This window comes from Dipodomys spectabilis, unplaced genomic scaffold (assembly GCF_019054845.1).
Source record: "Dipodomys spectabilis isolate Male_0828 unplaced genomic scaffold, ASM1905484v1 ptg000145l, whole genome shotgun sequence".
Taxonomy (NCBI): Eukaryota; Metazoa; Chordata; class Mammalia; order Rodentia; family Heteromyidae; genus Dipodomys; species Dipodomys spectabilis.
In genome coordinates this window covers 25,676,693-25,692,812 of record NW_024870822.1, presented here as the reverse complement: position 1 = coordinate 25,692,812, position 16,120 = coordinate 25,676,693, and the positions used below count along the sequence as shown (strand labels likewise).

The 16,120-nt window shown below is 39.4% G+C and overlaps 1 protein-coding gene across 1 annotated transcript; it reads right to left on the bottom strand.

The window, feature by feature from the left end:
• Positions 1 to 557: 557 nt before the first annotated feature.
• On the bottom strand, positions 558 to 10,618 carry Ovch2 (ovochymase 2). Its single transcript, XM_042691741.1, has 7 exons — positions 10,531 to 10,618; positions 9,363 to 9,472; positions 5,837 to 5,928; positions 2,858 to 3,030; positions 2,420 to 2,515; positions 1,448 to 1,599; positions 558 to 743 (listed from the first exon to the last, which is right to left on the bottom strand). The coding sequence occupies exons 1-7, from the start codon at positions 10,616 to 10,618 to the stop codon at positions 558 to 560; spliced, it is 897 nt and encodes a 298-aa protein (XP_042547675.1).
• Positions 10,619 to 16,120: the final 5,502 nt, after the last annotated feature.

Genomic DNA, 16,120 nt, shown 5'->3' with positions numbered 1-16,120 from the left:
ATTTTCCTTCTCTATTACTGTTTTTACTTTCTTTCTTTTTTCTGTCTTTCTTGTTCATTTATCTGTCTTTGGGAAGGTCGTGGGGAAGCACAGAAATGGAGGGAAAAGGGTGAACAAATGCAGCAGTTGGTACTCACTAGACACTGTGTTGAAAAGGAGCTATACAACTTGTGGGTGGGAACAGGAGGGAAAAACTGGGAGAGAGCTAAGGAAAGGGCAACATTGTCCAAAAAACATGCACTCGTTATCTGACTTAGGTAACTGTAACCTCTCTGTTCATCATCTATTTCTAGTATCAATAGAAAAAAAAAAGACAATTTCACCCCCTTCAAAATAAAGGACAAAATTGACAAAATCTAGAACAGACCGATTCATTGCCATTGCATATTTGCCAGGTAGATCCACATCATATTTTGCTCTTGTTTTAGACAGTAATTTTTTTACGCGATCATGTCCCGCACTGAGAACAGAAGCGGACCCCAATTGCATCTTGCTGACTCCCTCTGCCCTCACAGGACCCCAGCATCTTCCGCTTGTATGGCGGCGCCACTGCCAGGTCACACGTACTCATAGACCCAGGGGAGCACTTTCCTGAGGTCTGTGAAGATCCCTGGGGACCCCTGCCTTTTTTTCCGTCTATTATTTCTCCAGTTTCGACCACAGCCCAAACCCCAAGAAGTCACACCGACCAGAGTCCAGGTTCCTTTCTTATTCGGACACACGAGTGAACCTCCAGAGTCTCCCTACAGAGGTGGGGGTCGGGGAGAAAGAAAGAAAACCTTCATCACTATCATTACCAGTGTCTATGTCCCAACCAAGGTGCTCCAGTGGTCCCTCCCCCTCCCCCCCGCCCCCCCCCCCCGCCCCCAACAAGGATGCTGGATGAAGATCAATGGCAGGTCTCTCGGGTCTAAAAATCTAGTTTCAGAGGTCTGAAAGGACAAGCAAGCGCCATTCCTCTAGGAACCGCTACCACTGGGCCCTGCTAATCCCAGTTCCCTCTCCCCTAGCCTAAGCTACCAAATTTCTTCCCTTCCCAGTCTCGTGCTGTAGAATCAGAGCTAACTGGTCAGTGATCAAATTGACTAGCTCAGGTTTACAGTCAACAGGAAGAGTGGAGAGAAAGTTCCTACCATCCGCAAGCTAGAAAACTAAATAGAAAAAGAGCCAGGGGACTGGAACACCCCCATGACCTCACTCTTGGTGCTCTCTCTGCTGCTGTATAGTCTTTTTTTTTTTGCCGGGGTGGTGGGGGGAGAGTGGGAGAGAGAAGGGAATGGGGAACCTCCTCTGAAGTCGTACTTCACGCTTTAAACCCATTGTCCAAACGCTCCTTTTACTTGGACTTGACTTCCCCCACTTACTTCGGACCCTTCTTGCCACACTCGAGTGTTAGGTGGCCTCTCCACTTGCTAACAAACCCGCCAGCCAGGCTATTCCTACTGACCTGACACGCGTCTCGCCCTCCATCCGGAGAGCCCGTGCAGAGGAAGGTGTTGCCCGTAATGGGCTTCTGCAGGGTCAGCAGAGCAGCGGTGCACTCCTTCTGGGGCAAGATCGTCAAGTTTACCTCATGCAAGACTTGTGGGAAATTGCCACCTGGAAGACAGGGATGCGCATCCGGGAGCACCCTCAGTTTACCTATTCTGAGATGGAGATGCTCCCATTTATCCTCACCAGCTGCACAAAGTTTTGTGTCTTTTGGGAAAGATCTATATTTCTTTGTGTGTGTGAGTGTGGGGGGGGGGGAAACAGATAACAATGCTATGCCTTTATTGATAGATGATAAGTGTACATTTCTAGGAAGCACAATGTACTATGGGATTTATTTATACATTTATTTATTTGTTGATTGTGGGGCTTGAACTCAGGATTTGGGCACTGTCACTGTGATTATTTTGCTCAAGGATAGTGTGCTACCACATTGAGCCACAGCTCTGCTTCTGATTTTTAGGTGGCTAATTGGAGATTAAAGTCTCATAGACTTTCCTGCTGGCACTAGCTTTGAACTGTGGATCCTCAGATCTCAGCTGCCTCAGTAGCTAGGATTACAGATGTGAGCCACCAGCACCTGGTCAAGGTGATGTTTTGATACACTTACACATCATGCATGGATCAACTCATGCATGGATACTTCAGGCTATCCATCATTTCAGCATTTACCATTTCTTTGTGAAGAGAACATCCAAAATCTCCCTCCAAACTACTTGGAATTAAATACTGTATAACCACTGCTTGTATAGTAGAACCCTGAAACATCTTCCTCCTATCTGACTGGAAAGACCTACATTTCTAAGAACAGTGTGACATACTCTACCTTTCAAAATATGTGCACAGCTATTTTTTTTAAGTTAAAAATTCCAATTTCTGAATACCTGTCAGAAAGTTCTGTTAAAAGGAATGGCACAGGAGTTCTTACCTTCTGTCAAGCGACCCCAGCCTGTAGTTGTACAAGTAAATCCAGCCTTAAATTTCTCCCCTGGCTCCGGAAGACACATGGGCCCCACAAACTGGCCTGAAGGAAGATCAGGGCAGGACTTGTCTCAGGTATGGAGGAGTCACAGAACAACCCCCCCCCCCCCCAGTTGACCCCAACGACATTTGGCTGGCAACTCTAGTGGTCACCCAGAGCCCTCTCTCCAGACTCCACATAATCCTCTACCCAGAAACACAAGCAAATGGAGTTTCAGGTAGGGGACCTGCCAGCTCAAATCCATGAATCAGGGTGCATGTTCTAAACAACTGCATATGTGCTATGCAACATGCACTGCAGGGGAGGTTCTGTGGGTCAAAGGCTATGGAGAATATGAAGTATTCATATGAAGTAGACAATTCAAGGTGCACCTTAAATGTTTACCAAATTGGAAGGTTCCAGCCATTTTCAGAAGAGCTATATCATAGTCCATTGGTTTCCTGATGGAGAACTGTGGGTGAATGATGGCGGTTGCAATGGCCAAGGTTTGCTCTCCGGGATCTGTCTGACTCAAGTCATATTCTCCGGCAGTCACATTTAGAGTTGATATGATGCTTCTGTGAAGTGGGGTCAGTGAAATGAGGGATATCAATCAGCCTCTGAATACCATTGTGAATGTTGACATGGTTCTCTTCCAAAGGACATGGATGGATAATGTGGGGTGTGAGGCTACTGAGCAGAGAAAGTGCAAATGATCCAATACCATTTGGAAAAGTGCAGATTTCTAATTCCTGCTGAGGACAAGGAAAGTGTGGAGCTAATGACTGGATAAATTTAACAGTTTGCAGTGTTATTTGTAATCATCTGGAAAGGTTACTGTACTCCACGATCCTAACAGCTAAAGGAGATGTTATTAAACTAGCCCCCAGAAGTTGGCCAAGTCATAATAACAGTAATGGTTTATGACGGGAAATGATACGTGATTCTCAGTAAGTCTGCTGCTTTAAGGTCAAAGTGCTATGAAGAACAGCAGCTGCAAACTTGTCCCAGGAGCGTAAATACATACTCAGGGATTTGACACCGATGCCAACTATGGAACATTAGAATCTTCTCTTTACCATTTTTATGTTTGCAATTTAGAAATATTACATGACATGGGAAAGACATGGCCCTCCCGGGCCATTGTTATCTCTTCTTTTTGTTTTATATTTTCTTTTCTTTTTTTTTGGGGGGGGGGTCCGGTCGTGGGGTCTGAACTCTGGGCCTGAGCACTGTCCCTCAGCTCTTCAGTTCAAGGTTAGCACTCTACCACTTGAGCCACAGCGCCACTTCCGGCTTTTTTCTTTTTGCTTATGTGGTGCTGAGGAATCAAACCCAGGACCTCAGGCATGCAAGGCAAGCACTCTACCACTGAGCCATTTTCCCAGCCCTTGTTTTATATTTTCTATTAGTGTGTATTGATTGTACAGAGGGGTTTCATTGGGATACTTCCACACATGCATCTAGTGATCTTTGGTCAAATCCACCTCCTCTATTACTCTTTCTCATCATCCCTCTCACCACACAATGTGAACAGGTTTCATTATTCTATTTTCACACATGTAATTTGGTAGGATGTGTTAAGATGGATTAAGAGCTTTAAACTTGCTCTTGATTTCTAGGCATGAAAGTTCTATATAAAATTGGAAGGAGCATCATTTGTCTTGGTATACTTTTTTGAAACTTGGTTATGATAGGTACCTAGCCTAATACATTAAATCACTCTAGTCTACATCTGTTATTTTACAATGACATTGTCAACCAATCCCTTCCTCCCTCCCTCTCTCCCTCCCTTCCTGAGTTTTTGCTGTCTTTTCTCTCTCTTTCCTTCCTTCCTTCCTTCTTTCCTTCCTTCCTTCCTTCCTTCCTTCCTTCCTTCCTTCCTTCCTTCCTTCCTTCCTTCCTTCCTTCCTTCCTTCCTTCCTCTCTCCCTCCTTTTTGTCCCCCCCTTCTGTCAGTCCTGGGGCTTGAACTATTGGCCTGGGTGCTGACCCTGAGCTTTTGTGCTGAAGGATAGTGCTCTACCACTTAAGCCAAATCTTCACTTCCAGTCTTTTGTGGTTTATTGGCGATAAGTTAGAAAAAAGGATCTCAGGGATTTTCCTGCCCTGACTGGCTTTGAACCATGATCCTTAGATCTCAGCCTCCTGAGTAGCTAGGATTACAGGCATTCTACTTGTTCACCTATTTAAGAGACAACATCTCATTATTTTTCAAGTGCTGGCCTGAAACTACTGGACCTGAGCAATTTTCCTGCTTTTGCCTTCAAAGCAGATGGGGTGACAGTTCACTATACCCAGTGAACTTTCATTTTAAACTATCAACTTTCTGGGGGTATAAATCATGTCTTAGTCATGTGGAAGGTCTTTACCACCCAATATCTGGTACTAAATAATTATTTAAAGAATATCTTTAGACTTGGAAGAAAAAAATAGGGCAACAAATCCTCAGTCATAGCTTGGTGTATCACAAAAGTAGATAAAGGATGGAATTTGGTAAGTTGAACCTTAGATCATTATGAGTAAGAATGAATATGTCAGGGCCTATTATATTTCACAACTCTGCTTTATTTTCTTTTATACACTTTTGTGCTGGTAATGAGGCTTGAACTCAGGGCCTTACATTCTTGTTTAGCTTTTTTCCTCACTACTGACACTCTACCACTTGAGTCATGCCTCAACTTCTGGCTGGATAACTGAAGATGAGTCCCTCTGATTAGTCTGCCTGAACTGGCTCCAAACTGCTATTATGTCTAGATCTCAGCTTCTTGAGTAGCTAGAAGTATAGGCTTGAGCTTTTCTGTCTCGTAAGATATACAGTACCTGGGCACTGGTGGCTCATGCCTGTAATCCTGGCTACCCAGGAAGCTGAGATCTGAAGATTGTGGTTCAAAGCCAGAGCAGCAGGAAAATCATGAGACTCTTATCTCCAATTAGCCACCAGAAAATGGGAAGTGGTGCTGTGACTCACCACCTAGGCCCTGTGGCTCAAAGTGATAGAAAGCTAGCTTAGGGACAGCGCCCAGGCCGTGAGTTCAAGTCCCATGACTTGGTGGGGGGTGGGGAGAGAGGCTATACAGCAAATAGGATACATTTCCACTGAAACTTATGAAATGGAGTGAAAAGTTTCATAAACCAAATTGTGATGTTTTCAATATCCAGGTGTCCCCATGTGGATATCAGTCTTCTTTTAACTTCAATTATTTAAAAATAAATATTTTACTTCTGCCAAGAATATATATATATATTTTGACAATGTTGAGAATAATATGACCATGTCACCAGCCCCCACTCAGTCATACAATTGAGATCTTCCTCCATGTCTGTATCGAGCTACTCCTGGGGCTTCCAAGGGAAAGAAAGAGACCAGCTGCTCCTTCCTTACCTGTGTGCAATGCAGTGAGCAGCTGTGACTACCCACTGTGGAGAGATGATGGTTCCTCCACAGATGTGTTTGTGCCTTTGTTTCAGAGATACCTGGATTGCAAAGACCATACGTTAGTGCAAGTTAATGCCCTAGGATCAGACCCCTTTAGTTTACCTCTATTTTATCATGATTTATGGAATATGGCAAGGAAAACTTGCACAATGAAGCTCAGAAGGAAGAGCAATGCTGGAGGTAGCATTCCTAGCCTTGGAAGGAGGTGAGATTGTCAAGTAGACATGCCATAATGATTGCAGTAGAGTTAACAGTTAGATGCCTTGATATCTGTTTTGATAATAATATTGACTTCTATCTGTGGCTCTGATGATATGAACAATATCTGTGAGTGAAGAAAAAGGAACAGGAACTACATCAGAGTCCAGCTGAAGAGATTTGGAGAGAAAGTAAGGAATGAGATAGCAATGCTTCAATCCAGGCTCCTTTTCCCCCAAATCTCTTTAAAAAAATAGGTTTTTACCTGCCATTAAAAAAATAAATACCTTATTTTTGTATTAATATATGTTAATAATACAAGGTAATTTCACTGAGATAACTCCAAAGATATGTACAGGGTACTGCGAACAAGCTCACTTCCTCCATTATAGTCCCATAATTCCTCACTTCCTCCATTATAGTCCCATAATTCCTCCCTCCTCTTCCCCTCTTCGAACAGTGTTTTGTGGGACTTGCCATGCTAACTTCATATATGTTACATACATATATGTTATATACTTTGATCTTATTCACCCCTCACTATCCTTTCTATTTCTTTCTCCCTCCTGATTTCCTCATACAGTCCCCCTTCTTACATTCCTGTTCCATTATCATCATTGCCATCATCGTCATCATTACTAGAATCATTTCTAAATTTTCCAGTTTATTTGGATACAGATTTTCAAAATAATAGCCCTTTGTATGCTTTAGAATTTCATTGATATTTGTTTTGATATCCCCATTTTCATTTCTAATTTTATTGAGTCTTTCCCCTCTTCTTTGTCAGATGGGTTGAGGGTTTGTCAATCTTATCTGTCTTTTCAAATAAGCAACTTTTTGCTTCGTTTATTCATTCTGTAGTTTTTCTCTCTATTTCATTGATTTCTGCTCTAATTTTTCATTATTTCTTTGCAACACATTTATGCTAGTAATTGTTATTTCTGCTTGATGTATTCTTTATTACTATGAAGTGACCTTTGTCTCTTCTGACTTTGATTTGAAGTCTGCTTTATAAGATATAAGTAAAGCTATTACCTGCTTTGGGGTTCATTTGCCCAGAAGATATTTTCCTTCTTTTTATCCCAAGTCAATGTGTTTGCCTTTTTATTTCTTTGTTTTTTTTTTCTTTCTAACACTGGAGTTTGAACTCAAGGCTTCATGTTAGCTGACTGACAACTTAAGCCAGATCTCTAGCTTTTTGCTGGTTATACTAGGGATAAAACCTTCTGGACATTTCTGCCTGAACTGGCTTTGAACCATCATCCTTTGGAGCTCAGCCTCCTGAGTAGCTGGTATTACAAGCATAAGCTCTGGCACCTGTTGAGATTTGTTTCTCAACAGATAGGTCACAACTGGTCAAGTCTTGATTTTTAATCCTGTTCACCATTCTATGCCTTTTGTTTTCTGATTGTGGGGCTTGAACTCTGCCCCTGAGCCTGTCTGTGCTTACTTGAGCCACAGCACCACTTCTGGCTTTTTCTGAGTAGTTTATTGAGGTAAGAGTCTCATGGACTTTCCTGCCCTGGCTAGCTTCAAACCATGAACCTCAGATTTTAGCCTCCTGAGTAGCTAGGATTATAGATATGAGCCACAGCGCTCAGTTCTTTCTATGACTTTTGATTAAGGAATGAGATCATTAACAATCAAGGTTAATAGTGAAATGTCAGTAATTTAGTTACTAATCTACTCACTTTGTAAGGATTGTTCTTTTTAGCATTTTCCTGGTTGCATCTACCTGCCTCAGCTGGGCATAATATTCCTTGAAGTATCTTCTGCAGTGCCTCTTTGTTGTCATAAATTGCTTTTGCTTTTGTATACCTTGGAAGGCTTTCATGTCTGCTTTAGTTATTAAGGATAGTTTTGATGGATACACTATCTAGGTTGCCAGCACTTAAAGTCTGTGTTGAGAAAATCTGTTATTCTGAAGGATTTTTTTTTTTTACGTGACTTGTTGCTTCTCTTCTCAGCATTCAACCTTCTTTCTTTGTCCTCTATATTTAGTGCTTTGATTTTAATATGATTACGGGCGTTTCTTGTCTGATTATGTTTGCTTGTGTTCTGAAATCTTCCTGTGCCTGGGTGGCACTTATAAGTTTTCTGTACTCTCTTATCCTTCTTCTATATCTATAATTTATAGGTTTAAACTTTTGATGATATACCAGAGGTGTTAAAATAAATGTAAATACCATGGGGGTAGGGCCAGAGACATTTCCTTGGGATGGAAATTCCATGCCAAAGGAAATTCCATGCCAAGACATTAATTTGAGGCAGAATTTCTAGGATATTAGCTATTAATTATGTAGCCCATTTTTGCTGGGTCCTATGGAATATGTGCAAACCTTACACCACAAACACAAAGTACATTCAGGGATGTGAATTCTCTGGTCTTTTTTTTCTTAACTATAAAAAGAAAATATAGTATATTTTAAAATATACTTTGAATCAAAATGCTTTATTTATTTATTTATTTGTTGGTTATGGATTTGAACTCGGGGCTTGGGCACTGTCCCTGAGCTCTTTATTCTCAAGGCTAGTACTCCACCTCTTTGAGCCACAGTCCCACTTCTAGTTTTCTGGTGGTTAATTAGAGAGAAGAACCTCGTGGACTTTCCTGTCCAGGCTGGCTTTGAACCACAATCTTCAGATCTCAGCCTCCTGAGTAGCTAAGATCACTGGGGTGAGTCACCAGCCAAATGTCACTTTTTTAAATAATAAATTAAAAATATTTTCAGCTTTTTGGAATGATATTTCTATCTTAGGAATTGAAAGCTTGCAATAACACTTCCAGTTTGTAATACAAGCCAATAACTAATGTTGGCTGTTTCAATCATCTTTTCTGGAACTTAATTGTTGTACATCATGAGATAATCAAAACATTTTATGTACTAATGAGATGATTTCTGAAGACATAAGTAGAATGGAGTCCTAATTAGTAGCTTGTGACTTGTGTAGAATTAGTTCTTTGTTTGGGTGGTTAGTTTTTTTATTGTTATTTCAAAGATGATGTACAGAGGGGTTACCATTTTGTAAGTCATTTAATGAGTACATTTCTTTTTGGGTAATGTCATCCTTCCTTCACTCTCTCCTAGTTTTTCCCTCCCACCCCTACTCACAAGTTGTATAGTTCATTTTCAACATAGTGTCTAATGAGTACCACTGCTGCATTTGTTCACTTTTTGTCCTTTCATTTCTGTGCTTTCCTATCCTTCCCCTCCCCATAGAAAGATAACCCAATTCTGAGACCTCTCCTAGCCCACCTACTGCAGAGACTCACCTGCCAGGGATAGGAACCCTTCTCCACTTGGCTTCCTCCAACAATGCGACTGAAAAGGTTATAGTAATTCCAAGGCTGTGTTTTATCCAGACTCTGACCACAATTAGGAGCTGGGATGATGATCAAGACAACATCAATAAGTAGCTAGTTTCTAGGACTAAGAGACATGGGAACTCTGAGCAAAGTAAAGAAAAAAAGTACTGCAAGTTGTAGAGAATATAGAATAATCACAAAATGGGTTGAATTCATGAAAACTTTTGGAGGTTTGTTTTACATAAGATTTCTTAGTTTTTGTCATGTAAAAGAGGCATATCATAGTGAGGAGGAAAAGTGAGAGAAAACAATGTTTGACATGAAATGTATTCATTATCTTACTTATGTAACTGTAACCCCTCTGTACATCACCCTTACAGTAAGATAAAATTAAATAAAAAAGAGAGTTTTCTGTTATGAAAGATAAGAGCTTAGGGGTAGAGTTGGCACTATTACCTCAATTGCAAAGGCTTCTATGATTTCTTCAAACTGGGTCGAATAAAACTCTTCCACGCTCTCTTCTCCTATTGTTCTTACCACACTTGCCTATGCTAGTCGATCATTTATCTCTACCATCAAGCTGTGAATTCCTTGAATAATAAAACCCATGTCTTTATGAATTTCTGTATTTCTAAGGTTTAGAGCTATTCCTGGCATACACTAGGCACTTAATGTCTAGTACATCTCACTGTTGCAATGGGTCAAACTGTATCCTTATTTAAACAATTTGTTTTTTCCCTTCCACTCCCCAAATTATACCAACATCAAATACAGTATAAACAGGGGTTATACCATGGAGGAGGGACATACAACACAACAATGCTTGATAAGAAATGTACTTATTACCTTGCTCATGTGATTGTAACCCTTCTGTACAGTATTTTCACAATAAAAAACTTATTCTTAAAAAAGAACAAAAGTTCAAGGACATTGCTCAGGCTCTGAGATCAAGCCCCAATACCAACACACACACACACACACACACACACACACACACACACACACACTACAATTAGCTGCCCCAAACAGACAAGTTTTCCTCCTTTTCTCCAAGGAATAGAGGGGAATTGTGATTTCCTTCTCAGCAAAGATGCGTCCATCAGGCAAAGTAGTTATAAAGTTCATTTAGACTTACCTTTGGGAAGAGAAAGAGCTTCAGATTTGTCTTGTTCCCAAAAAATAAATCCTAGTAGTAAGATCAGCTGGTTCCTGCTTCTAGACATTTTGGGATCCAAAGTTTCCTCCTGAAATTTTAGAGAGTCTAAGGAGGAAAGAAAATACAAGGCCTGGGGAGATCAACAATACACCAAATAAAAAAAAAGTTCATTCATTAGCCAAGACTTGAGCCATTCAACCATGTCCTATGATATTTCTGAATGTGATTTCTTAAAAATACCTTTTGTAAGATGTGGAGTCAAGCCCAGAAGAAAATTTTTGATCAAGCCACATAACAAATCCCATTCCACCTACATCAGTCAGTTACTTTGGCCAGTGTTTCTGATCAGCAAAGTGGTTGGTGTCTACGATTTTCATTTGCAAATATTACTTCTCCCTTTGTAGAGGTTAATACTTGCTATACAAGAATTGGAAAGCAATGCTGTCCTTGTTTGCAAGGATTGTTTTACTTGTTTGCAAACATCATATTATATTAAAACATTTTTTTTCTCTTCTTTTCTGACTGTAACTACATGATTGTTATGCCATATGCTGGAGAAGGAAAAGAGAGGGAAGATAATTAGCTAGCATGCCCACGAAGTCATGCTAGCATGCTGTCATTTAGGATGTTCTCCATTGGGGTGTTTATGAGTCTGTCTTCCCACCCTTCTAAATGGCAAACATTAAATCTTCATTTCTCTAACTGGCATTTGTCTAGGCACAAGAAAGTGGCTATGATTTCTTGTAACTCTTCTCTTTTTTCCTGACACAGCATTAGTGTATAAGAAAAGCACATGGATTGGCCATTGCCCTATAACCATATTAAACATGAGATTTTCCTGGCAAATATCTCCAAATTACCTGCTCACAAAATCAAATGTCAAACTAGAAGTCTCCAGCTTCCCTATGGAAATTTTGATTTTTACAAAACAAATCTATAAAAAAAGAAGACATAAAAATAATAAATGAAACACTAAACACCTTTAAAACTTAGTTTGCATGTGGGGACCAGTGTCTCACACCTTTTACTGTAGTTACACAGGAGGCTGAGATCTGAGGATTACTGTTTAAAGTCAGCCTCCACAGGAAAGTCTATGAGACTCTTATCTCCAATTAACCACCAAAAAGCCAGAATTAGAGCTGTGTCTGAATGAAGTGGTAGAGCACTAGTCTTGGGTGTAAAAAGGTCAGTGACAGTACCCAGATGCTGAGTTCAAGCTCCAGGAGTGGCACGCATGCATACATACATATATATGTGTGTGCGTGTGCAAGTACTGCATGTTTTGAGAACACTTACAGAAAGCAGGAAAAACAATCTCAACTGAAGCCTTCCCCCTTAAACATGTTAGTACAGATGCCAAACATTTGAGGCTGTTAATTTGAGGGTGATGTGAACTTCAAGAAGTATGTAATTTATCAATATCTAAGCCCTTAACAAAATATCTTTCTTAGACAGAAAATCTTCTTGAACTTCTTATCATCTTATTTGAATCAGTCTGCAAAACAACTAGTAGCTTTACTGGCTCCAAAATTCACTATAACCTGTGTAAATTTTGAGTATTCCTAATACCATGAGTGCTAGAAGAGAGAGCATAGTTCTGGGATGTGCCTAGGTTAATTAGCCTGAAGTATACTTTGAAGCTCATTTAAAGCTTTTGATCTGCTGTTGATCTAGTATCATAAATTCTAAATAAAAAACGCAGCATCTTCTCTTGTCACAGTGAGATATTTTTTCCATTTCCTGGAGTTCAGTTCAATAAATATTATTGTATATGATCAGATAGACATAAGTATTGCACCTTTGTGTTCCTCTCCTAAGAATATCCTTCTTTGGCCCCACTGTTGTGAATGCCTAGAGATTTCATATACCAGTGTATTTATTTTTGCCATCCAGTGTGTTTATAGATTTATAGGCACATTCTAGCTACCACACATGAGGGGAAACATGCAATCTATGTTTCTTTGGGTCTGGTTTACTTCACTTGATATAATTTTGTCCAAGTCTTTCCATTTCCTTGCTAATTCTACAATATCATTCTTTCTGATGAATGAGTAGAATTCCATTGTGTATATATACCACATTTTCTTGATTCATCCTTACACTGAGGGGCTTCTGGGCTGATTCTATGTATTAATTATCTCATAGAAATATGAGGAAATCTTGCTCATCCCATAACTCCCAAGAGAAAACCTTTGCTTCATGCTCGTGTTTGAACATATTCAACACACATCTTCATGTGGTTGTCAGTAGGCATCAATATCTTCAAGCACAACATAAAGAAGGGCATCAAGAATCCTATAAAATGATATGTATTCAAATGTTTTTTTCTTTCATGCATTTGTTTCTAACGTATTTATAAGATTATTTCTTTGTTGCTTTGTATGTCCCTCCCCCACAGTATAACCCCTGCTTTCACTGTATTTGATGTTGGTATAATTTGTGGAGGGGAAGGGGAAAAACAAGAATAAATAAGTTTAAATAAGAATAGAGGTGGACCTGTTGCAACAATGAGAAGTACAAGTTGTCATGTTGAAAACGAACTTTACAACTTTGGTGTGTGTGTGGGGGGAGGATTGGGGGGGGGGGTGGGGGAGACTGGGAAGGGATGGGAAGGGGAAACAAAGGAGGAGGCTACAATGCTTGATAAGAAATGTACTCATTATCTTGCCCATCTAATTGTAACCCCTCTGTACAGTATTTTCACAATAAAAAATAAATAAAAATTAAAAAAAAGAATCCTATAAAATTTAAGAAAATTGTGTGTGTGTGTGGGGGGAAGAATTGGGAGGGAATTGGAAGAATAAAAAAAGGGATGAAATTGATCGAGATGAATTAGGTTCATAAACTGATTTGTTGAATAGTAACTTCTTTGTAAAACGACTACCAGGTCATAAGATGAGAAGAGTTTGGTATTCTTATCTCTTGAGATGGTAGACTGTGGTCTCTGGACCCATTGCAACAATGAGATGTACAAGACGTTATGTCGAAAAATGAGCTTTACAACTTTGGTGGGGGGTGGGGGGGGGCTGAACAGGGAGATGGGAAATGATGGAATGATGGGAAGGGGAAACAAAGGAGGAGGCTGCAATGCTTGATAAGAGATGTACTCATTACCTTGCTCATGTAATTGTAACCCCCTCTGTACAGTATTTTCACAATAAAATTTTTTTAAAAAATTGTGGAGGGGAAGGGCAAGAACAAATTGTTTAAATAGGGATACAGATGGACACATTGCAACAATGAGATGTACAAGTCGTTGAAAAAGGAACTTTACAATTTTGGCCAGGCAGGGGGAGATCGGGGAGCCGGGAGGGAGGGGGAGGGGGGAGATGGGAAGGGATGGGAAGGAACAATGCTTGATAAGAAATGTACTCATTACCTTGCTCATGTAATTGTAACCCTTCTGTACGGTATTTTCATACACACAAAAATTCAAATTAAAAAAAAAAGAAAAAAAAACATTCTTTTGTGAGCATGTGTTAGGTTCCAAGTTATTAAGTTTCCAGTTGGTCACCTATCGAAGCCTTCCAGAATCTCAGGGGCAATAAATTGTGTGTTGTAGGCACTTGGAAGAAGGAATATGTTTTTTACATGAGACTGCAGAAACTTTTTTCAGGGAGGAAGGAAGGTAAAAATCTCTCTTTGGAATGTTGTACCGAAGATTATAGCATATATACTGTATATACAAGTATACTGTTCTATTATTATCTGAAAATCTCCAAGTTGAGAAAATTATTATCAAGATTTATCTGGAACCAGTGATTCAGGAAGCTGGTGGCAGAAGAAAGCACAAGCACATCTATCATAAAGCAGATGCATATCATCAAGGATTCCAAATAACAGTATGATTTCATAGACATTTTAAGAAAAAAGCTTGAAATAATAGATCACAGAGGCTTTAAAGGGAAAAAGATGTTCTATAAATAAAAATGTGTTCTCTAAAAATAACAGGTTATACGGTAGAATACGTGTAACTGATGAGATTGCTGAAGACGTAGAGGTTGGGGTCACAGAAATCACCCAGAATGTCAATGGGGGACAGCTTGTACAGTGAAAGAAGTTCTGAGATATGCAGGATAGACGGAGAAAGGCTGGCATACATGTATAGGAATGACAAAAGGCAATTATAGAAAGAATAGAGGATATTCAATATTTTGAAAAATGATGGGCCAACTAAAATGTCATATAAAATATAAACTTAGAAAGAATAGTACTATGAACCTCCACATGCACATCACTTGGCTCTAACAGTTACTCAGTTAGCCCATCTTAGTTCTTTTCCAAAGCTCTCATTCACTACTCCCCAGTCATAAAAAATAACAAATCTTTAATCATAAATTATATCATTTATAAATGACTCAGAATATATCTCTTAAAGTTGAAAACTCACAAAAACATAACCACAGTAATATTATTAAATGAATTTTTAAAATCATTTTAAAGCATCAGATACTAAGAGATTTTTTTCTGATTACCCTACAACTTTCTTTACAATTGGCCTTCTACTATTTATTTGGGCAGGTTTTTCTTTTCTATTTTGTTGTTGTTGTTGTTGTAGGAAGCATTCAGCCCTCTGGAAATGTTTATATTTACTATTGTTCTAATTACAGAGCTGTGGCTTTGATGTATTCTTGTACTCCTGTGTGACTCTGTATTAATAGGTAGATGGAGATGGAAGTTTGATCAGATTGTGGTTAGATTTTCATTAAGAAATTTGAGAACAGGGTGCAACGTTCCTGTTCAATTTGACCATTATGCATATAAGGTCTGCTTGTCCTCTGTATGATTTTAAATTAAGCAAGATCAGATGTTGTCAACCTTAGCATAAAATCCCTTGTGTTTTCTCACTTAATGATTTTAAACAGGCCTTGATCTTCATTGTTTATATCCTGTACTTGAGTAATTTTTAACAAAATGATGATACTATAATTCCTTCCATATTTATCAACAGGAATTTGTTAGCATTCCCATTTTTACACATTTTTGGACCTAGCATTTTCTCGTCTTTGTGCACAATAAGGCAATAATAGGGGTATAGTTAAATAAATAGGAACAGACAGGCCCAGAAAACCAGCTCCTGGACTGTCTATTTGAAAGTACATCTTGTCCTTTCTGCGGAACTGGAGGTGGCAGAGGTAGACATTGATGGCACTCACACAAGACTGACTGATCATCAGAAGTACATAGTTAAGCAAGCAACAAGAAACAGCTAACTACCGAGGACAAAGCACTACATGAATGAGAGCTGCCAAATGTCATCAGATGATCTGACAACCAGAGAAATACTGTCTATAACACAAGAATAAAAACCTTTAGAATGAGGAAAATTAATGTTCTCAGAAGGATATGAGAAAGTATTGTGTGAATAAAGTCAAGGTCAGATACTTGAACATAAAAAATGTTATAGTTGTAGAAGTGGCGCTGTGGCTCAAGTGGTAGAGCGCTTGTCTTGAGCTGAAGAGCGCAAGGACAGTGCCCAGGCCCAGAGTTCAAACCCCACAACTGACAAAAAGAAAGAAAGAAAGAAAGAAAATGTTATAGTTGAAATAAAAACAAAAAGCAAATCTTC